Raw genomic sequence first — 23,501 nt, forward strand, 5'->3', positions numbered from 1 at the left:
TGCACGACCTCGAAAGATGTGCGGTGCGTCCTTTAGCGTTTGCTGAGAAAGAACTTTGTGTTGGCTTGAAAATCCCACTTTAGTGCTGCGCTCCCCGCGCGTGATGTCGGCCGCCCTGCGCCAGTTGGGCGGTATCGGGTTTTGTCCTGCCTCCTGTAGTTCAGCTGTATTTACGACGGTTAAAATACGGAGCTACACGTTTCCTTCTTCCCTTCCTCGCTTCCTCGGTCTGCGCGTGCGGTTTGCGCTGGGAAGCGGGAGGCGGCGAGCGGGTCCGGGTTTCCGGGTCTGCGCCTGCGCACTGAGATACACACCCCGGGCGGCTTTTTATCTTAGATAATGCTTTAAATGTGTTAATAATGTATCCTTCATAATTAGCATGCTCTTGAAACAGCACCCTTTCAAAGTGGTTTTCTAAATATTGGAAAATAGCTTGGGAAGTAATCTCTTGGCCTTAGTAGACCTTCTTTAAACCATTGCTTTCTCTAACTCTTTCACACCAAGAACGCTAATCTTGGTTTAGGGTTCGGGAAATAGTAAATTGCACCTTAGTAGCGCCTGAATTAATGAATTTTTAAAAAAACAATATTTTGAAACACTACTACAAAGCCTTTTAAAAAACCCAAGTTCAGAAGTTTTATTTTGTTTTTTGTTTTTTTTTTTAAGATTTTATTTATTTACTGGACAGACAGAGATCACAAGCAGGCAGAGAGAGAGGAGGAAGCAGGCTCCCCGCGGAGCAGAGAGCCCGATGCGGGGCTCAATCCCAGGACCCTGAGATCATGACCTGAGCTGAAGGCAGAGGCTCAACCCACTGAGCCACCCAGGCGCCACAGCAAGTTTTAGAAAGGAGACTTTTTTATTCTGAGACTTCAAACATTTTCATTGTTTATTGTAGATTATTATTCCAAGTTATTTCCATTATTTGTACATTAAATAATTACTACTAAATAAATAATTCACAGATAGAATTGACGGATTTTTCTTGTAACATTGACATTTCAAATTATTTCACTATAGCATGTGTCTTTCCAATAGTAGTAGTCCAGCTTTGTAGGTGATTTTAAATTTGATTAATTACTGCTTTTCCTCCTATCAAAACTGGAGTTCATAAAACATCTTTTTATATTGTGAGAAAAGATAATTTGTCATGTTATTTTTTAAAAATTTTGAGAGTGAGAGTGAGCATGAACAGGGGTGAAGGGGGGCAGAGGGAGAAGCAGACTCCCCACTGAACAGGGGGCCTGATGTGGGGCTCCATCCCAGGACCCTGGGACCATGACCCGAGCCTAAGGCAGCTGCTTAACCAACTGAGCTGTCATATGTTATTTAGAAGAAAAAGATACCTATGTTACTTACAGCCTCCAGATTATCAGATTTACCTGAACCTACAGACTGTTGTTTGCTTTACCATGGATTCAGAGGCTAGGCCAGCTTTTGTAATCTTTTATGGGCCAGATGTAAATTTCAGTATGGTATTTATCTTAAAGAGTAATTATCGAAGTCCAGAGTCAGAAACACCTGTAGATTTAAATGTTTCAGTTTCTTAAGATATTGTATAGCTCTAGAGTAGTATTTTGGAAATCAGTGATTATTATAGTAACTTACTGGTTACATATTATTTTTACACATACACACACAGCTTTGTAAACGTGAACATTGCTTGTAAAAGATACTGGTTTCTATACATTTCCTCTTTCTGTTCATATTCCTCTCATTTTAAAGACTTGCCCGCAAACTTTTATTGCATTTTAAAGACTTGCCCACAACCAATTTATACTTTCTAACCCTTCTACAGTAAGAGACAGTAACTGAGAAAAGAGTAATGGAAATTTTCTAGGGAGTTGTTTGCCGTAATGTATAGTATCTTTTTTGGCTTTTGTTTTTGTTTTGAAGATTTTATTTATTTATTTGAGAGAGTAAGAGAGAGAGAGAGAGAGAGCGAGCATGAGAAGGGAGAGAGTCGCAGGGAGCCCGATACAGGACCCGATCATGTAACTCGGGGATCATGACCTGAGCAGAAGGCCCCCAGGCACAATGTATAGTATGTTTAATATGTAATGTATAGTACGTTTAGTATGTATAATATGCTTAATATAAAATGCTTAAGTTATGATTAGGCAGTGTCCTGGTCAGCTTGGGCTGCTGTGACAAAATAGCATACACTGGGTAGATTATAAACAGCAGAAATTTATTTCTCACAGTTCTAGAGGCTGGAAGGCTGAGAATAGGGTGCTCACATCAGGATCTTGGTCCCGTGAGGAGGGCCTGCTTGCCTCCAGGCGCTAATTCTCTGTGGTTTCTTTTATAAGAGCACTAATCCTAACCTAATCACCTCTCAAAAATCCCCCCTCCTAATACTAGCACCCTGGGGGTTAGGATTGCAACATGGAATTTTTGAAGGGACACAACCATTCCCACTACAGCCGGCAGCCGGCGATGCCTTTGTACTGGAGTTAGGAAGTCTGTGTCATTTGCCTATCATTTGGAGTTAGTATTTATTGAAATGGATGATACTGCATTTGGGTTTTTTTTTTTTTTTTAATATCGTTATTTATTTTAGAGAGCATGCCGGGGGTGGGTGGGGGGAGAGAAGGAGGTTGAGAGAATCTCAAGCAGATTGCTGAGCGCGGAGCCCAACGCAGGGCTGGTCCCACGACCCTAGGTTCCCCACCTGAGCTGAAATCACGAGTTGGATGCTTAGGCGGCTGAGTCACCCAGATGCCCCACATTTAGATTATCCTTTAGCATATCCTTAATACACGTACTTTACCTCGTTTTTTGTAATGTCTTGCCGAGTTACAGTGTACTATAGGAGAGTCTGTGAATTCTGATTGTGCTTCCTTGTTAGCTACTAGGGAAAAGTTAGTGAAATATTTGTACTTTGTTTCTTTAGTTTTGAATTCTCAATGGAAGTTGAAAGATGTCTGACTTTAGTAGGGAACAATGACTGTCAAGTATGACAAATACATGTTAGAGAATAAGCTGGTAATTCCTGAAAATAAGACCACGACAGGCATATCGATCATACCAACCACAGACAGTGAAATGGCTCTACTATGGATTTCATCCCTCCCTGGTATAGGATGGAAATGTTTAGAAGGGACAGCAGCTGCTGGCAACATAGAATTTATATTATGGGTGTGTTTTAGGTCACTATTTCTAAAATGTTTGACCATGATCCACAGTAAAAATACATTTATGTGGCAACTTATGATACACACATATAACTAAAATGAAAGATTCTCCAGGGGGTGGTTAGCCTTACTATTTTCTGTTCTGTGTCGTGTTAGAAATGGTGCTGTTGACATACCAGATTATTTCATGGATCTTAGACTTGAGCTTTGCAAAACTATTCTAGATGGCTTGTATTTTTAATAATTATAATTGTTATTAACTTCAATAGTTAATAGGGAGGGTGAGTTTACCAAGTACTTGCAGTAGATTAAAAAATTTAAAACACTGCTGATGACTAATAAAGAAAATACAAATAATGAAACTTTGTTTATCCTTGGGAAAAATACCTAGAGTATGACCCCTTTAAATTCTTATTTCTTGGGTAATAGGTGCAATCGAATTGCTGAGTTGTAGAAGTATATTTAACTTTATAAGAAGTTGCTAGACTGCTTTCTCACGTAGTTGTACCGTACTACACTCCCACCACACTTGGCATTCTGAGTCTTCCCAATTTTAGCCTTTCGAGATATGTAGGTATAATAATGACATTATCATTTTAATTTGCATTTGATTTATTCCTAACGATTAATGATGTTGAGTATCTTTTATGGCTTATTTGCCATCTGTATACTTTGGTTAAATAATCAGATTCACCTACTTAGTATTATAAGAATTCTTTATTTATTCTTGATACAAATCCTTAATCAGATACATATTTTGCAAATATTTTTCTCCTACTTTTTCTTAACAGCATCTTTTATAGTTCATGTTTTATGTGTCCTATTTAGGAATCCTTACCTAATCCAAGGTCACAAAGATTTATACTGGGTTTTTTTTTCCCCTAGAAGTTTTCTATTTTTAATTCTTACCTTTAGGTCTATGAATAATTTTGAGTTAGTTTTTATATATGCTGTGAGGTAAGGATCATTTAATTTCTTTGCATATGAATGTGCAGTTGTTCTAGGATCATGTGTGAAAAAACTGCCATTTCCTCTTTGTTAAAAATTTATTGGCCATATATGTAAATTAATGTCTCTGCCATGTTCCATTGATGTGTCTGTCTTTATGCCAGTACTTCATGTCTTTATAGTGAATATTGAAATCAGCTTGAAGTATTTTGAACTTAGTTCTTTTTGTTCAAAATTGTTATGGCTATTCTGGGTTCTTTTCTTTCTTTCTTTTTTTTAATATACTCTACCCCTATCATGGGGCTTGAACCCACTACCCAAAGATAAGGAAAGAGCCAAATGTTCTATCGACTAAGCCAGCCAGGTGCCTCTCATTCCCATATAAATTTTAGAATCAGTTTGTCAATTTCTGCAAAAAAGACTGTTGGGGTTTTGATTGGTATTGTGTTGAATCTATGTTATTTCAGAGAATTGTAGTTTTACAGTATTGACCAACCAATGATGGTCATTTTTTTCTCTCTGTTATTTGGGTATTCCCTCATTTTTCTGAGTAATGTTTTCTATTTCTCAGTGTACGATCTTACACATATTTTGTTATGTTTATCCTTGTAACATAATGTTTTAAATACTATTTTAGATGGTATTGTTTTTTAATTTCAGTATCCAGTTGTTCATTATGGGTATATTAAAATACAGTTGACATTTTTTTATTGGCCTTACATCCTGCAACTTTACTAAAGCTGCTCGTTTCTTCCTTTCTTCTTCTTCTCCTCTACTTCCTCCTCTTCCTCCTCTTCTCCATCTTCTTCCTCATTTTTAAATATCTTTACCGCTAACGTGAGGCTTGACCTCACAACCCTGAGATAAATAGTTGCGTGTTCTACCAACTAAGCCAGCCATGCACCCCAGTCACTTCTTATATTTTTATTTTGCAGATTTAGGGAATTTTTATGTAGATAATGTCACTGCATATTAAAATAGTCTTGCTTCTTCCTTTTTCACCTGTATTCTATTTTTCTTCTTCATTTTCCCCTTTTCTGGATTAATTGCACGGTTCAGGATTGTCCCAGAATCTCGAATGGAAGTACTGACAGTGAGCGTCCTTGCTTCATTCTTCATCTTGTAAAACATTTCAGTTTTTCACTATTAAATATCTTGTTAACCGTGTGTTTTTTGTAGGTACCCTTTAAAGAAATTTCCTTCTTTTCTTGGATTGCTGAGAGTGTTTGTTATGACTAGCCGTTTAATTTTGTCAGGGTTTTTTCCTGCATCTGTTAGGGTGATTATATGATTTCCTTTTCATTGATTCTGTTAATTTGGTGTATTTGCATGTTGAATGATTCTTTAAAATATTGAACCAACATCCAGTTCCTGGGCTAATACTACTTGGTTATGATAAATTATCTTCTTTGTATTACTGGCTTGAGTTTTGGTAGGAACTTTGTGTCTTTGTTCATAAAAGATCTTAGCTTATAGTTTTCTTTCTTTCTTTCTTTTTTAAAGATTTTATTTATTTGACACACAGAGAGAGAGAGTGAGAGAGTGAGAGAGGGAACACAAGCAGGGGGAGTGGGAGAGGGAGAAGGAGGCTTTCTGGGAGCAGGGAGCCTGATGCAGGGCTTGATCCCAGGACCCTGAGATCAGGACCTGAGCCAAAGGCAGATGCTTAATGACTGAGCCACCCAGATGCCCTTTATAGTTTTCTTATAACTTACACGTTTATAATTTTAGCTGATAGTTCTATTTTTGCCTGTTTTTGATACCAGGGTAATGCTGACCTCATAAATGAGTTGGATGTGTTCTTCTTTTCGAGAAAGGTTGTATAGAATTGAAATGACCTTTTCTTTAAACATTTGATATCTTTTGTCATTGAAGACTTAAGAGCTTGGAGCTTCTCTGTCGGAAGGGTTTTGTTTGTTTTTTTGTTTTTTTGCTTTCTAACTTGGTACTTTCTTTAATTTTTTATTTTGAGATAATTGTAGATTCATGATGCAGTTGTAAGAAATTATTTGGAGAAATCCCATATACTCTTCAACCAATGCTGCCAATGGTTATACAACGTACACAAACTGTGTTATAGTATCACAACCAGGAAGTTGACATAGATAAACCCATGAACCTTATTCAGTTAAATATGTACTTATTTGTATGTGTACGCCATGCATTTCAACATTAATTTTCATTTTAATAAAATAGCATGGTACTACCACAATTAGGTAGGGAATAGTTCGTCACAGTGATCCTTCGTGATACTGTTTTAGAGCCACAGCTACATTCTTGTCTTCCTATTGCTAACCTCTGGCAATTACTAATCTTTCCATGTCTATAATTTTGTCATTTCGAGAATGTTACATATAACATGTATGTTAACATTATAAGTAACAGCAGGTAACCTTTTGAGATTGGCTTCTTTCACTCAGCGTATTTCCCCTAGCGATCAGCCGCGCGCTGTTGTGTGTTTTAATAGCTTATTCCTTGTTATTGCTGGTTAATGTTTCATGGTATGGATATATGGTTATTTAACCATTCACCTGTTGACAGGTATTTGGATTGTTTCCATTTTTGACTGTCAAGTGTAAAGCTGTTGTGAACATTCAGTTTTGTATGAACATAAGTTTTCACCTTTTGGGGAGAAATGTCTAAGAATTGCAGTTACTGGGCTGTATGGTAAGCACATTGTTTAATTTTCTAAGAAATGCCTTATTCTTTTACAAGTATGGCCATACCATTTAACATTCCCATCAGCCATGTCTGAGTAACCCAGTTTCTCTGCATCATCTCATGAAGTGTATAGTGGTGATTCATGGTTTTAGTTTACATTTCTCAAATGGCTAATGTTGAGCATCTTTTTATGTACTTATTTCCCATTTTTATATTTTCAGTGAGCTGTCTCTTCATGTTTTTTTGCCCATTTTCTGTTTAGATTATTACCGTTCTTTACTGTTGTTTTGAGCCTTATCCATATAATTCAGGAACGAGTCCTTTGTGAATGTGCAGTTTGCATGCATTTTCTCCCAGTCTGTAGCTTGTTTTCACTGTCCGCAGGGGGTCTTGTGCAGAATAAAGGTGGTTAACTTCAGCGTAGTCCAGTTTACCAGTTTTTCCTTTTATGGATTATGTTTTTGGTATCAGGTCTGAGAACTCTTAACCTATCCCTAGGTCCTAAAGATTGTCTCCTAGGGTTTCTCCCTTTAATGGTATTTCAGTCCGGGGTCCATTTTGTGTTAGTTTTTGTATGATGTGCGGGTTAGCTGGAAGCGCACTTTTGTGTCTGCGGGTGCCACTTGCTCTGGCACCACTTGTTGAAAGGGAAAAGACCACATTTCCTCCATCGAATTGCTTCTGCACCTTCATTAAAAATCAGCTGGGTGTGGGCGCCTGGGTGGCTCAGTGGGTTGAGCCTCTGCCTTGGGCTCCGGTCGTGATCTCAGGGTCTTGGGATTGAGTCCTGCGTCGGGCTCTCTGCTTGATGGGGAGCCTCCTTCCTCCTGTCTCTCTCTGCCTGCCTCTCTGCCTCCTTATGATCTTATGTATCAAATAAATAAATAAAATCTTAAAAATCAGTTGGGTGTTTTTGTGTGGATCTAATTCTGTGTTCTCTATTCCCTTTGTAAATACCACACTCTCTTGCGTATTGTAGCTATATAGTAAGTTTTAACATCAGGTTGAGTGATCATTCCCCCCTTAGTTTGTCTTTTTCAAAATTGTCTTAGCTATTCTGTGTCTTGTGTCTTTCTGTATAAATTGTAAGATAGACTTGTCCATATCCCCAAATTACCTTGCTGAGATTTTGATAAGAATTGCATTGGATTTATAAGTTAGAGAGCTAACATCTTTCATTGTGTTCAGTCTTCTGATCTATAAATATGGTACACTCTATTAGTTTAGGTTGTTGGTATCTTTCATCAGCGTTTTGTAATGATCAGGATATACATCTTCAACATGCTGTATTTATTTCTTTTTACATTTATGTTTAAATGTTTAATTTTCTTTGGAGCAATTACAAATGGTGGGGTTTTTTTTGTTTCTTTTTTTTAAGGCATGGGTGGGGAGGGACAAAGGGAGAGTGAGAGAATCTTAATCAGGCTTCATGTCCAGTGTGGAGCCCAATGTGGGGCTCCGTCTCACAACCCTGAGATCATGACCTGAGTCAAAATCGAGTTGAATGCTTAACCGATTGAGCCACCCAGGCGCCCCACAGATGATTTTGTGTTTTAAGTTCAACTTCCAACATTTGTTTTTAGTATATAAAAATGCAGTTTTGTCTATGTTATGATCTTGTGTCTTGTGACCTTGCTTCACTTAGAGTTGTAGGAGGGTTTTTTTGGGTATATTCTGTAGACCTTCACTTAGAGTTGTAGGAGGGTTTTTTGGGGTATATTCTTGGGGATTTTTACATGGAAAAAAATGTCATCTTCTAATAGGAACTGTTTTATTTCTTCCTCTCCAATCTGTATGTCTTTTCTTTTTTTTTTTTTTTCTTGCATTATCACATTGGCTAAGACTTCCAGTACAGTCATGTCTTGTTTTATTGCACTTTGCAGATACTGCCATTTTTTTACAAATTGAAAGTTTGTGGCAACCCTGTGTCAAACACTGGTTTTCTAATACCATTTGTTCCCTTTGTGTCTCTGTGTCACATCTTGGTAATTCTCACAATATTTCAGACTTTTTCATTTTTAACCCACTGAGCCACCCAGGCGCCCCAGACTTTTTCATTTTTATAATAATTGTTGTGGTGATCTGCAATCAGTAATCTTTGGTGTTAGTATTGTCATTGTTTTGGGGCCCCACAAACTGTGCCCATATAAGACAGTAGACTTAATTGATGAATGTTATGTGTGTTCTGTGTGCTCCACTGACAACCTGTTCCCCATGTTTCCCTCTTTTGGGGTCTCCCTATTCCCAGAGACACAAAAATATTGAAGTCAGGACAATTAGTAACTCTACCATGTTCCTTTCAAGTGAAAGAAAGAGTCGTATATCTCTCACTTTAGATTAAAAGCTAGAAATGATTAAGCTTCAGGCACCTGGGTGGCTCAGTCTTGGGGCGTCCGCTTTCAGCTTGGGTCATGATCCTGGGGTCCTGGGATTGAGTCCCATGTCAGGCTCCCTGCTCGGTGGGAAGCCTGCTTCTCCTTCTCCCACTCCCCCTGCTTGTGTTCCCTCTCTTGCTGTGTCTCTCTCTGTCAAATAAATAAAATCCTTAAAAAAAAGATTAAGCGTAGTGAGGAAGGCATATTGAAAACAGATAGGCTGAAGGGTGGCCTCTTGTACCATGGGTAGCCAAGTTGTGAATGCGAAAGAAGGAGTTCTTGAAGGAAATTAAAAGTGCTACTCCAGTGAACACATAACTGATGGATAAGAAAGTGAAACAGTCTTGTTGCTGTTACGGAGAAAGTTTTGGTAGTCTGGATAGAAATTCAAACTAGCTACAACATTCCCTTGTGCCAAAGCCTAATCCAGAGCAAGGCCCTAACTCTCTTCAACTGTATGAAGTCTAAGGGAGGTGAGAAACCTGGAAAAGAAGTTTGAAGCTGGCAGAGGTTCATTTATGAAGTTGAAGGAAAAACACCGTCTCCGTAATGTACAAGTGCAAGGTGATACAGCAAGTGCTGATGTAGAAATTGCAGCGCGTTCTCAAGAAGTTCTCACAAGTTAATTAATGAAGGTGATTACAGTAAATAACAGATTTTCAGTGCAGGTGAAAGAGCATTCTGTTGAATAGTCTTCCGTAAGAAGATGCCATCCAGCACTTTCATAGTTAAAGAGGAGAAGTCAATACCTGGTGCCTTTAAGGCTCCAAAAGACAGGTGGTGACTTTAAGTTGAAGCCAGTGCTCATTTACCATTTTGAAAATCCTAGGGCCTGGGGTGCCTGGCTGGCTCAGTTGTTTAAGCATCTGCCTTCTGCTCAGGTCATGATCCCAGGGTCCTGGGATCGAGCCCCGCATTGGGCTCCCTGTTCAGCAGGGAGTCTGCTTCTCCCTCTTCCTCTGCCCCCCCCACCTTGCCTCTGCTCTCTCTGTCAAATAAATAATAAAACTTAAAAAAAAAAAAAAGATGGTTAAGAAAAATGAAAATCCTAGGGCCCTAAGAATTATGTTAAATCTACTCTGTCTGTGCTCTAGAAATAGAACGGTAAAGCCTGGATGGCAGCACATCTGTTTACAACGTGGTCGACTGAATGTTTTAAGCCCACTGTTGAGGCCTGTTGCTCAGGCCTGTTCCTTTCAAAATATTTCTGCTCACGACAATGTACCTGGTTATCCAAGATCTCTAGTGGAGATGTACATCAAGATTACTATTGTTGTTGGGCGCCTGGGTGGCTCAGGGGGTTAAGCCTCTGCCTTCAGCTTAGGTCATGGTCTCAGGGTCCTGGGATCGAGTCCCGCATCGGGCTCTCTGCTCAGCGGGGAGCCTGCTTCCCTTCCTCTCTCTCTGCCAGGCTCTCTGCCTGCTTGTGATCTCTGCCTGTCGGATACATAAATAAAATCTTAAAAAAAAAAAAAAAGTTACTGTGTTTTTTCACCTGCTAACACGACATCCATCCTATAGCCCCTAGACCAAGGATTCATTTCAACTTTCCTGTCTTACTATTGAAGAATTAAATTTTGTAAGGCCATAGGTGCCATAGATTGTGATTCCTCTGATGGATCTGGTCAAAGTAAATTGAAAACCTAGAATGGATTTCCTGTTCTAGATGTGATTAAGAACATTTTTGATTGACAGGAAGAGGTCAAAATGTCATTGTTAACAGGAGTTTGGCAGAAACTGATTCTAATCAAGGACTTTGAGTGGTTCGGGACTTCAGTGGAGCAAGTAACTGCAGATGTGGGGGAAGTAGCAAGAGACCCAGCATGAGATTTGGAGCCTGAAGATGGGACTGAGTTGCCACCATCTCAAGATCAAAATTAAACAGGCGAGTTGATTTGTGTGGATGAGCCAAGAAAGTGTTTCTTGAGATGGAATCTGCTGCTGGTGAAGATGCTGTGAGGACTGTTGAAAGGACGACAAAGGATTTAGGGTATTGCATAAGCTTAGTTGATAAAGCAGCAGGAGGGTTTGAAAGGATTGACTACAGTTTTGAAAAATGATTCCTTATGGGTAAAATGCTGTAACAAAATAGTGTCTCTGTCATGCTACAGAGAAATTGTTTGTGAGAGGAAGAGCCAGTTGGTAGGAAACCTTCACTGTTGTCTTATTTTACATTGTTGCCCAGCCACCCCAGTATTCAGCAGCCACCACCCCGGTGAATCAGCAGCCCTCGGCACTGAGGCAGGACCCTCCAGCAGCAAAAAGATTAGGACTCGCTGGAACTATAGATGACGGTTAGCATTTTTTAGTAAAGTATCGTTTAATTAGATCAGGTGTGTACGCTGTATTTTTAAACAGTGTGCTTTGCACGCTCAACAGACTACAGTATGATGTAGACCTAACTTCTATGTGCACTGGGGAACAGAAAAGTTCATTAGACGCACTTTATTGTGATGCGTGCTTTATTGTGGTGTGAAACCAAACCTTCCGTATCTCGGATATATGACTGTGCTATGTTTAATGATAGTGGTGAGATTGGGCGTCCTTGTATTATTCCTGATGTTAACTAGAAAGTTCAGTTTTTCACCATTAAATATATTAGACAATGTAGGTTCTTTTATAGGCACTTTTTATCAGATTGAGAAAGTATCTCTCTATTCCTAGTTTGCTGAGCGTTTATGAATGGGCTCAATCCAAGAGGCAGAATCATTAGAGGATACACATACATACGTACAAAGATAGGTTCCTGATACTTGGTCTTCTATTATCGTGGGAACTCATTAAACTGTCTTTGCAAAGTTATTTTCTAAATGTCTGATGCTGGGGCTTGACATCCTTTGGACAGACAATTGGCAAGGGAAGATGGTTGTAAATTGGGGTGGGAAGGACAAACGAACTCATGAAGGGATAGGATCTGTGTTCTCACTGCCTCCAAACTTATTGATGTTCTACAGGGATGTTCTTTAGGGGAAGCTAGCACCTTCTGTCACGAAGCAAAACACACAATTTCCTCTGTATATTAAGAAGTCAAAGGAGGATTCATGGGAAATTGGGACACTCGTAGGCCTAGTTGTTGCTCATTCCAGGAAGGTGAGCCAGCAGATAAGTAACCACACTTGTATAAGCAGCATGAGCTTTGCTCCAACCTTCTAAAGGTAAAAGTCAGTATGTCTGTGAACTTAGTTCCACCCACCAGTCTTGTGCAGAAATGACTGGTGATGCATCCTAAGAAGAAATATTCAGGGAAGGAATTCTGGGAACATGATTCAGTGTGAGTTGACACATTTCAATGCCACGGCGCTTACTGTTAATTATTTATCAGATGGGAGGAGGTTTCCTGCCTTTCCCTCAAGGATAGGGAATATAAGCTTTTATCCCTTCCTCAGGGCAGTTGCCTTTGCCCAAAATAAGAGTGAGGGTGTCCTTCCTCTCAGAGGTAGTAGGCATTTGCCGCGGCCATTTCTAGCTGGGGTTTCCCCGTGGATTAAGGCTTTTTTTCCCCTGAAAGGTGAGTGGAGTTTCATTCCTGTGTCCTACCAGACAGGGACTCTTTCTTGTCTCCTGCCCTATTTTCAGTGTTGTGAGTTCTTGGTGGAAGCTAATGGAAAAGAACTGGTGGCTAAATGAGGACTCTGCCTGTGTCTAGAATCTCAGAGATTCTCAACCATCTTGCTAGCCCACAATTGGTTAGATGCCGTGGGACCCAAAGAGGAATATCATTTCGAGGAGATAGCAGTCAGCTATGACACTTAATACTATGAGGTCATGAAAAAATGTGTCTTGAAAGGGCCCATTGGTTTACTGGTAGCCTGTGATTTCTAAGAACAAAACCAATGGGGAAGAGGAAGCTGCAGGGGCAGTGCAGGGGAAAGATCTAAGGGTGAGCTAGGGAAGGCAGCGTGTAGAGATGACTGGGAAGTTTGGCATTAAAGATGAAGTAGCTCAAAGGGACAATAGAGTGAAGTAAAGTAAAAATTTTTGTTAAAGTGCTTTTCCATCTCACTTATCACCAGCCTTATTTTTTTCCCTTAATCAATCAGCTGAACTTACCTCAACTCCTAAATGAGGTCATTAAAAAAATTGTTTCCTCTCTTTTTGGGCAGTATTAACTTAGAACAATCCACCTGTACATATGGAGAGAACTAAATGTAAGTGTATAGTGTATCAGGCACGTTTATAAGTTTTGAGTATGCTAATTAATGTACTCCTGACAGTAAGTCTGTTCCCATCAAATGTAAAACTTATACAAATGTAAAGTAAGGCTCTGAGAGGTTAAATTTTGCTCAGCTTATGCATAGTATGTTCCAAGTTAGGCATTTGAACCTGGTCTGCTACTTCTTAGATCAAGCATCTCAGTCTAATAAGGGAGATAGGTATGTGAATCAGTTACACAGCTGTTTCATCAGTTATACAGCTATTACAAATGAGCTGTAGCTCTGTGTTGTCCTTGAAAGATGCTCGCCCTGTATCACCGAGGGAAAACACATTATAGAACAGAGTGAATACTTCACTGACTCAGCAAATGGGTATCAGATGCTCACTTTGTCCTGGCTCTGTTCTAGGCACGTAGAATACTTGGGTGAACAAAAGAGTGTTTCCCTTTTTATTGAGCTTAGAGTCTATTAAGATAGAATAGAAGGTCAAAGCAGTGACCGCGTGGGTTGCAAGAAAGACTTGAGAGTAGGAAACCACAGGTATAACTAGTTCCATCTGTAGCAAGTGTGTAATTGTTGAGAGACAGTGCTCCATGTCTCTCGCATTTATGCACATTTGTGAGCAGAGGCACTGGCCACTTTGCTCTGGACTATCTTCTTATTGATGTATACATAGGGAACAACTTTGGAAGTTATAATATCTCCCTCCGAAGCAGAGGGCAGATTGGTTTATTATCTATTGTAATAAAGATACTGTCACTCTTTGGGACACAGTTCAGGCAGGTTTGCTTGATACTTTATAAAATTTGGGTTCCCTCAGTTCAAAGTTCCCCAGCTGTGATTCAGACCCACTGCATGTGCAGTATTCACCCAAGCTGCACCCCATTGCCCTGTGGGAATTGGGGGACAAGGAACCAATGTGGACCTGAAGCTTCTGCTGCTTCAGTAGAAAAGTCTTGTGTGCCTAACTTAGGAGTCTTGGGTCTTCTGTCGGCATTCGTGAGATGGTGGCCAAGTGCTTAGCTTACCAGTATCTAGACTTAACGGTTCTTAGTAACAGGTATGAGTTTATTTTTATTTTAACTTTAGTTTCCTGACTTGCTAATTTCAGCCATTCTGACTGGTGTGAGGTGGTATCTCATTGTGGTTTTGATTTGTGTTTCCCTGATGCCAGATGATGTGGAGCATTTCTTCATGTGTCTGTTGGCCACCTGAATGTGATCTTTGGAGAAATGTCTGTTCCTGTCTTCTGCCCATTTCTTGATTGGATTGTTTGTGTTCTGGGTGTTGAGTTTTATAAATTCTTTTTAGATTTTGGAAGCTAGCCCTTTATCTGATGTTTGCAAATATCTTCTCCCATTCTTTTGGTTGTCTTTTGGTTTTGTTGACTGTTTCCTTTGCTGAGCAAAAGCTTTTTATCTTGATGAAGTCCCAAGGTTCATTTTTGCCCTTGCTTCCCTTGCCTCTGGAGACATGTCTAGCAAGAAGTGGTTGTGGCTGAGGTCAAAGAAGCTGCTGCCTGTGTTTTCTAGGATTTGGATGGATTCCTGTCTCACATAGAGGTCTTTCATCCATTTTGAGTCTATTTTTGTGTATAGTGTAAGAAAATGGTCCAGTTTTTCATACTTCGGAGAAGTATGGCTGTCCAGGTTTCCCAGCACCGTTTGTTGAAGAGACTGCTTTTTTTCCATTGGACATTCTTTCCTGCTTTGTTGAAGATCATTTGACCGTAGTAAACTTATAGTTCTTTATGGAGATTGTGAGCTCCTATTTTTTGGTAGTGCATTTAATTAATTACTAAAAGGGTAGAGGAGGTTTACAGTAGTTTGTTCTAGAAGCACATTTAATGGGGTGTGTAGACAACAGTTATTTTGATCTCCAAAGTCACATGTAGAAATACCATTCAGAAGCTGTTATGTAACTGTCATGTCTCCGTGCATATTTTTAGGTGCAGGTTTCATGTGTAAGAGTTCCTGCTAGAAGAATTCACTTTGTCTTCTATTCTCATGTCCCACCACCATTTTCTCTATACAGAGATGGCTAGAGCCCTGTTTTCAAACATAGATTTTAAAAATTTGGAAAAAAAAATTTTTGTGCTGCTTCTTTTTTTTTTTAAAAGAACTTTAATGAATTTTAATTAGTGTCATGTTGTTAATTTGAATACTGTTTCTTAACTCTTAATTATAACAGTAGGAATGCCAAGCCTGCTGTTGTTGGCCAAAGGGGGGAAAATGTAATGTTATCTGTTTACTACAGTTAGCATCTTTTTAAAACTGAAAATCAGATTTGAAAAGTTAATTATATAAAGTACAACCAGTTCATGAAAATAGTGAATTTCCTTTTTTTTTTTTTTTTTTAAAGATTTTATTTATTTGAGAGAGAGCCTCCAAGAGAGAGAGCACGAGCAGGGGGAGGGGTAGTCAGAGAGGGAGAAGCTGACTCCCCACCAAAAAGGGAGCCTGATGCCAGACTCAATCCCAGGACCCTAGGATCATGACCTGAGCCAAAGGGAGATGCTTAACTGACTGAGCCACCCAGGCGCCCTGAAAACACTGAATTTTTGTTGGTTGTTTTATTCCAGTATGTTCAGGAACCATAGAGCATTCATCCACACACAAAAAGGGAAAAAATCCTGTAACCCACATGTTCATCCTTTACCTAGCCAGCTTACCAGTTAGAAGCAAGGAGAGAGAAGGAAAACAATTCGGCTTCAAGAAGATTGTGATCTTTACGTGGAGTGGCAAGAAAACATAATAAATAGAGAAATCTGTCCCTTGTGACAGGATACAGAGAGCATAGTCAATTTAATTTTGAGATCTCATCAGCCTGATTACTTAGCTAATTATCGTTCTTTGTCATATATTCAGCTTCTTTTCATTACAGCTTCTGAATAAACATGCAGCTTTTTGGTTCTTCTTTGGTAAAGATGATTCATTTTTAAAAGGGAAACATATTTCTCTTTTTCAAAGGGATTTGTTCTATTTTTGCAGTATTGTTCTGTTACTGATGGACATTTAGGCTGATTTTAATTTTGCTGCCATTTTTCTTCATTATAAGATGAACTTTAAAATACTTCAACATTTCTGAAATTGAGATGTGTTCAAAAAATAGGTGATATCTTATAAAACACTGTTTGCCAACCTGTTTAAGATTTAAAACCCCATCCCCCACCTCCAGTCCTTTCTTAGCTCCTTTCTCTGCTTTATTTTTCCTTACAATACTGTGACCGGGTGACGCGTAGTTTACTGTCTTTCAGAAAGCTCATTAGAGTGCAGGGATCTTACTCTGTTTATTCACCACTGTGCACCTACCTCCTAGAGCACCACCGGGAGTGGAGTGAGTTTTCAGTATATTTGTTGAATGAATGGTTGAATGAAGGGAATATTTGAATGATTACTGTGGTCCAGACACTGTCCTTGAATGTCTTAATCCTTACAAACGAATAACTACACGAGGTAGGTAACAACTACCTAATAAAGAAAATGAGGGCCGAGTAGGTCTTTCTCCCCCAGTATTACTCAGCCTGTAAGTGCAGGAGTAGAAATGAAGAGTTTCCTCATGCTGGATCCTGGGCTCTTCATTTCATTGTCACACTTTCATCAACAAAAATGACTTATGATTCATTTAGTTCTTTCTTTTTAAACAGGAAGAAGAGAATTTATCCAAAGACTGAAACTTGAAGCAACCCTGAATGTGCATGATGGCTGTGTAAGTAATGATTAATTCTCAACTGTGAAAGACTTGAATACCAAGTGCTCCAATATTTGATGACATGCCCCATCCTCCCAGAAGAGATTATGTCTAACTGTAATCAGATATAAATAAAGTTTTACATTAAAACATAAAGAAATAGGGGTGCCTGGGTGGCTCAGTGGGTTAAGCCTCTGCCTTCGGCTCAGGTCATGATCTCACGGTCCTGGGATCGAGCCCCGCATCGGGCTCTCTGTCAGCAGGGAGCCTGCTTCCTCCCCTCTCTCTGCCTGCCTCTCTGCCTGCTTGTGATCTCTCTCTGTCAAATAAATAAATAAAATCTTAAAAACCACAAAACCTAAAGAAGTATATTTTGAATTTAGAAAAATATATGAGTTTTTTTTTTCTTAAAGCAGAGATGAATTTTCTATTATTAAAAGGCTTCCAAGAAAAAAAAAAAGGCTTGCATCTCTTTCAGTCTACTAATACTGCTTTTGTAGAAGTTACTAATGATTCCTCGTGGCTGCTTCTTAGGGAGCTTAGACATTAATTGAACACATTTGTTTTTGGAATGTTTTTTTCTCTTGGTTTCTGTTACTACCACACTCTTGGTTCTCTTTGTATCTCACGGACTTGCTGCGTCTTCTCTTCTCAGCGGACTCCTCCACTTCTTGACCTTTGATGTTGGATGTATCGAGACTTGGTCCTGGCTCCTCCAGCCTGTTTTCACTTCACTTTTCTTTCTTTCTTTTTCTTTCTTTTTTTTTTTTTTTAAAAGATTTTATTTATTTATTTGACAGACAAGCAGGCAGAGAGGCAGGCAGAGAGAGAGAGAGGAGGAAGCAGGCTCCCCGCGGAGCAGAGAGCCCGATGTAGGCCTCCATCCCTGGACCCTGGGATCATGACCTGAGCCGAAGGCAGAGGCTTTAACCCACGGAGCCACCCAAGCGCCCCTTCACTTCACTTTTCTAGGACATGCTCTCCTGTCCCATGGCTGAAAAACACGCCTTCCATCTCCTCATTTCTTCCCAGAACTCCAGGTTCATGTATCCGGCTCTCTACTTCACATTCCCAACTGAATGTCTGATGGCATCCTGAATTCAGCAGGGCCAAAACAGAATCCTTTTCCTTTTAATTTCTGTTAGGAAAATTTCAGACATACTCTTCATATACTTACAGGTGGATTTAGCAGTTACCAAGATTGTAACACACTTTCCACTTCATTTTTCTTTTTATTCCCTTGATGAAGTATTTCAGTGCAAATCCCAGATACTATGTCATATCACTTCTACATGTAGCCTAAAAGCAATGGACGTTTTCTTACGTAACTAAAATGCCATTATGTAATTTAACAAGATTGACAGTATATTTTTGGTATCATCTGATACACAGTCCATAATCAAAATTCCCTCATTGTTTAAAATGTCGTTTTATAGTTGTTTGTTCAAAAGAGGATCCAGGCAAAGTCCATTCCTTGATTGCCATGCCTCTTAAATCACTGTTAAGCTAGGCTTCCTTTTTTTTTCATTCCTGACATTGACTTGTTACAGAATCTCAGTCAGTTTTCCTGTAGACTGTCCTACACTCTAGAGACTGATCTGGTTTCTGTGTTGTCATTTAATTTGTTTTTATTTGCTTTGTATTTCCTCTAAGTGGAAGTTACTGCTAGAGGTTTGATTAGATTAAGATACAACTTTTGGAGTGGGAATATTTATAGGATGATACTATATGCTTCCTATTATGTTGAATAAAGAGGCACACAGTGGGGGCGCCTGGGTAGCTCAGTGGGTTAAAGCCTTTGCCTTTGGCCCAGGTCATGATCTCAGAGTCCTGGGATGGAGCCCCACATTGGGCTCTCTGCTCAGCAGGGAGCCTCCTTCCACCCCCCCCCCCCCCCCCACCCCCACCTACCTGCCTCTCTGTCTACTTATGATCTGTCTGTCAAATAAATAAAATCTTAAAAAAATTTAAAAAAGAGGCACATAATGTTTGTTCTACTTTTAGTAATGGTAAGATTGACCATAAGATTCAGGTGGCTACAATAACCAAAAAGTTGCTGGAGGGGAGGGGGTGTAGGACACAATAGACATTGAGGAGGGTATGTGTTGTGATGAGCACTACCTATTATATAAATAGGACTGATGAATCACAGACCTATACTCCTGAAACAAATAATATATGTTAACTAATTGAATTTAAATTTTAAAAAAGGATTAAGGTGGCTAAAACAAAGACTTGATTTTCTCCCCTAAATCTATAACCTTCTACATTTCAGTAAATAGCACCACCATTCATCCAGTTGAGAAATTTCACGTTACCCTTGATTACTCTTTTTCCCTCGACTTCCACATCTAGTCTATCCATAAATAAATTCTACCTCCAGAATATATCTGAAATCGTTCCATTTCTTTCTCTTTTTATGCTACCACCTAATTTAAGCTATCTTCCCTTGCCTGGACCACTGCAGTATCCTCTTAGTTGGTCTTCTCATTACACTACAAACTCATCCAACACACAGATCCTAGATTATGCACATAAATCAGGTCATACTACTCCTTTTATATTATTTCCTCCTTTTTATATTACATTGTGTTCCTCCTATTTTATATTTCTCCTTTTTCCAACCAGACTTACAGTACAGTTGAAAAAAGCAGAAAGATTGAAAACTGTCTTGATCTCACGCCCTATGTCTGAGTTTGCTGGCCTGTTTGTTGATACCTCCGAGACTCATTAGACAAGTAGGGGCCAGCAGTTATTGAAAATCAGTGTATTCATTTACATTCATGAAGGCATATTACTTCTGTTCTCTGAGAATACCCTGTTTTATACCCTTTTTCATTATAGGAGGTTATCTTAACACTATACTCTCTTTGAACAGTATGCTTCTAAACTGGTATTTTTAAAGATACAAAGATACCGAGATACCAAAACAAAGAAACGCAAAACTCTGAGATGTAAGGCCAAAGAAATCTGTAGTCTAACAAACACTTTAGATGATTTTGATCTAGGTTACCCGTGGGTCATACTTTGGAAAATACTGCTGTAGCTGCCTATTGATAGCACAAGACTAGAAAAGATACTACAAAGAAAGAATTACAGAAAAAAAAGAAATAACTGTGATAAGAGGGTCTTGACCCTTGCTCTGAGGAACCCAACATTTAAGTGAAGAGGGAAAAAGTATCTATAGTCCTGTCCACCAAACTTATCTTTTTCTGTCCACAATTATGGAATTATCATTATGCTGTAAATACAGTTTAGGTATATTTTTTTAATTTTATTAGAATTATGTTTTTATATAGGCTCCATTCCTAGCCTATAATTACCCTAATGTGGGCCTTGAACTCACCACCCTGCAATCAGGACATCAGTTGAAATCATGAGTCAGATGCTTAACCAACTGAACCACCCAGGTGCCACTATATATTTTAAAATGAAAACCATTTTTGGGGGGAATGGGTCAAAATAATATATGCACGTGATTAAAAATAGATCATAGCAAAAAGTAATAAAAGTGTCTCATAGTCTCTATTTTCTTATTCTCCAAAACCAAACCTCTTTTCATCTATTTTTATTTCAGATCTTCTGATTATTTTTCACATCTCTGTATAATATTCTTTTTTGTTTGTTTTAAACATTTTAAAGTTTATGTTAATTCACATATAATGTATTAGTGGTTTCAGAGGTACAGGTCTGTTGTCCATCAGTCTTAAATAAAATCTAGTGCTCATTACATCACATGCCCCTCTGGATGTCTGTCACTCAGCTACCCCATCCCTCAGGCCTCTCCCCTCCAGCGACTTTCAGTTTGTTTCCTGTGCTTGAGAGTCTCTTGTTGTTTGTCTCCCTCTCTGGTTTCATCTTATTTTATTTTTCCCTCCCTTCCCCTATGATACTCTGTTTTGTTTCTTAAATTCCACATATGAGTGAGATCCTAAGATAATTGTCTTTCTTTGATTGACTTATTTCGCTTAGCATAATATCCTGTAGTTGCATTTACATCATTGGAAATGGCAAGATTTCATTTTCTCGTGGCTGTGTGATATTCCGTCGTGCGTGTGTATACACCACATCTTCTTTATTCCTTCATCTCTCAATGGACATCTGTCTCTACTTTGGCTATTGTGGGCATTGCTGCTATAAATGGGGTGTAGGCGCCCCTTCACATCACTGCATTTGTATCTTTTTGGGGGTAAACTACTCAGTAGTGCCATTGTTGGGTCATAGGGTAGCTCTATTTTCAACTTTTTGAGGAACCTCCATACTGGTTTCCAGAACGGCTACATGAGCTTGCATTCCCACTAACAACGTAAGATGGTTTCCCTTTCTCCACATCCTCGCCAGCATCTTTCATTTCTTGACTTGCTAATTTCAGCCATTCTGACTGGTGTGAGGTGGTATCTCATTGTGGTTTTGATTTGTGTTTCCCTGATGCCAGATGATGTGGAGCATTTCTTCATGTGTCTGTTGGCCACCTGAATGTGATCTTTGGAGAAATGTCTGTTCCTGTCTTCTGCCCATTTCTTGATTGGATTGTTTGTGTTCTGGGTGTTGAGTTTTATAAATTCTTTTTAGATTTTGGAAGCTAGCCCTTTATCTGATGTTTGCAAATATCTTCTCCCATTCTTTTGGTTGTCTTTTGGTTTTGTTGACTGTTTCCTTTGCTGAGCAAAAGCTTTTTATCTTGATGAAGTCCCAAGGTTCATTTTTGCCCTTGCTTCCCTTGCCTCTGGAGACATGTCTAGCAAGAAGTGGTTGTGGCTGAGGTCAAAGAAGCTGCTGCCTGTGTTTTCTAGGATTTGGATGGATTCCTGTCTCACATAGAGGTCTTTCATCCATTTTGAGTCTATTTTTGTGTATAGTGTAAGAAAATGGTCCAGTTTTTCATACTTCGGAGAAGTATGGCTGTCCAGGTTTCCCAGCACCGTTTGTTGAAGAGACTGCTTTTTTTCCATTGGACATTCTTTCCTGCTTTGTTGAAATCTGTGTAAAATTCTTTCTGTGGTCTTTTTTGATTTCGCAACTTTGAACATTGTCTATTGAGTTCTTGCTGTGATAGAGGAAGATTTAACCTACTTATACAACTCCTACTTTCTTAAATGTAGGCTTCTCAGAATTTTTATATTACTGTTCTTAGTCTCTGCACTGGTCACTTGAATTTTAAACAATATACAAAATCATCCTTTGTCTGTCTGCCATTTAGAGACAATGCCTTTTGTACCTTCATTCTGTAAGAGAGCATTTAAATCTTTCATCCTCCCCTCCGCCTTTTTTTTTTTTTTTTTTTTAAGATTTTATTTTTAGGGGCGCCTACATGGTTCAGCTGGTGAAGCAACTGCCTTCAGCTCTGATCATGATCCTGGGGTCCCAGGATGGAGTCCCCGATTGGGCTCCCTGCTCAGCGGGGAGTCTGCTTCTCCCTCTGACTTCTCCCCTCTCATGCTCTCCCTCTCTCATTCTCTCTCTCTCAAATAAATAAACAAAATCTTTTTTTTTTTTTAAGGATTTTATTTATTTATTCAACAGAGAGAGAGATCACAAGTAGACAGAGAGGCAGGCAGGGCGGTGGGGAGGAAGCAGGCTCCCCACTGAGCAGAGAGCCTGATGCGGGGCTTGATCCCATGACCCTGAGATCATGATGTGAGCTGAAGGCAGAGGCTTAGCCCACTGAGCCACCCAGGCGCCAGTAAATAAAATCTTTAAAACACACACCCGCACGCGCACACACACACCAAAATGTTTTGAAGATTTTATTTTTTATTTATTTATTTATTTTTTTAAAGATTTTATTTATTTGACAGAGAGATCACAAGCAGGCAGAGAGGCAGGCAGAGAGAGGAGGAAGCAGGCTCCCTGCGGAGCAGGGAGCCCGATGCGGGGCTCGATCCCAGGACCCTGAGATCATGACCTGAGCTGAAGGCAGCGGCTTAACCCACTGAGCCACCCAGGCGCCCCGAAGATTTTATTTTTAACTAATCTCTCCACCCAGTGTGAGGCTGGAGCACACAACCCTGAAATTGCGTGCTCTACTGACTCAGCCAGCCCAGAGCCCCTTTCCCTCTACCTTGTTATCTCTGTTTCACAGCTCCGTCAGCTCGGACACTTTTATATCTTCAGGTCAGTTACATGTACCCTTTATTCTGCCATCCTGGTCATCTTCTGTAATTTGTCTATGTACTGCAAAAGTCAAAATTTTTAGTAAACAGTGCTTATAAGTCTTTCTTAATTTTTAAAGACTTTTAATAACTTTCATAATAAGAGGATGGAAAGAAAATTTATAAAGAAAACTGTGTGATATGTCATCTGTTCATAATACTCAGTGGCTCATAGCCCTCCAGTGGGTTTCCAGCTTACTTGCAGTAAACCCAAAGACCTGATTGTTCCAGCCCTGTGATTTGGCACTTGCCTTCTTCTCCCGTGTCATCCCTTACTGTGTTTGCTGTTACACTTATTTGTTCCAGTCACACTCATTTCTTTGCTGTTCCTTAAATACACCAAGTACAGTTTTGCCTTAGGTATTTTATGCCTTCTACTCAGAA

General features: G+C 39.4%; 1 protein-coding gene across 7 annotated transcripts in view; it reads left to right on the forward strand.

The window, feature by feature from the left end:
• DCAF6 (DDB1 and CUL4 associated factor 6) overlaps positions 1 to 23,501 on the forward strand; it is a 143,509-nt gene that overhangs the window by 1,717 nt on the left and 118,291 nt on the right. For all 7 annotated transcript variants that reach the window (XM_047704740.1, XM_047704742.1, XM_047704744.1 and 4 more), the window contains one exon: positions 16,922 to 16,983. In XM_047704740.1, the coding sequence (XP_047560696.1) occupies positions 16,922 to 16,983 (62 nt within the window). Of the gene's footprint in view, positions 1 to 16,921; positions 16,984 to 23,501 lie in introns of those variants that run through there.

The sequence above is a fragment of the Lutra lutra genome, chromosome 15 (genome assembly GCF_902655055.1).
Source record: "Lutra lutra chromosome 15, mLutLut1.2, whole genome shotgun sequence".
Taxonomy (NCBI): domain Eukaryota; kingdom Metazoa; phylum Chordata; class Mammalia; order Carnivora; family Mustelidae; genus Lutra; species Lutra lutra.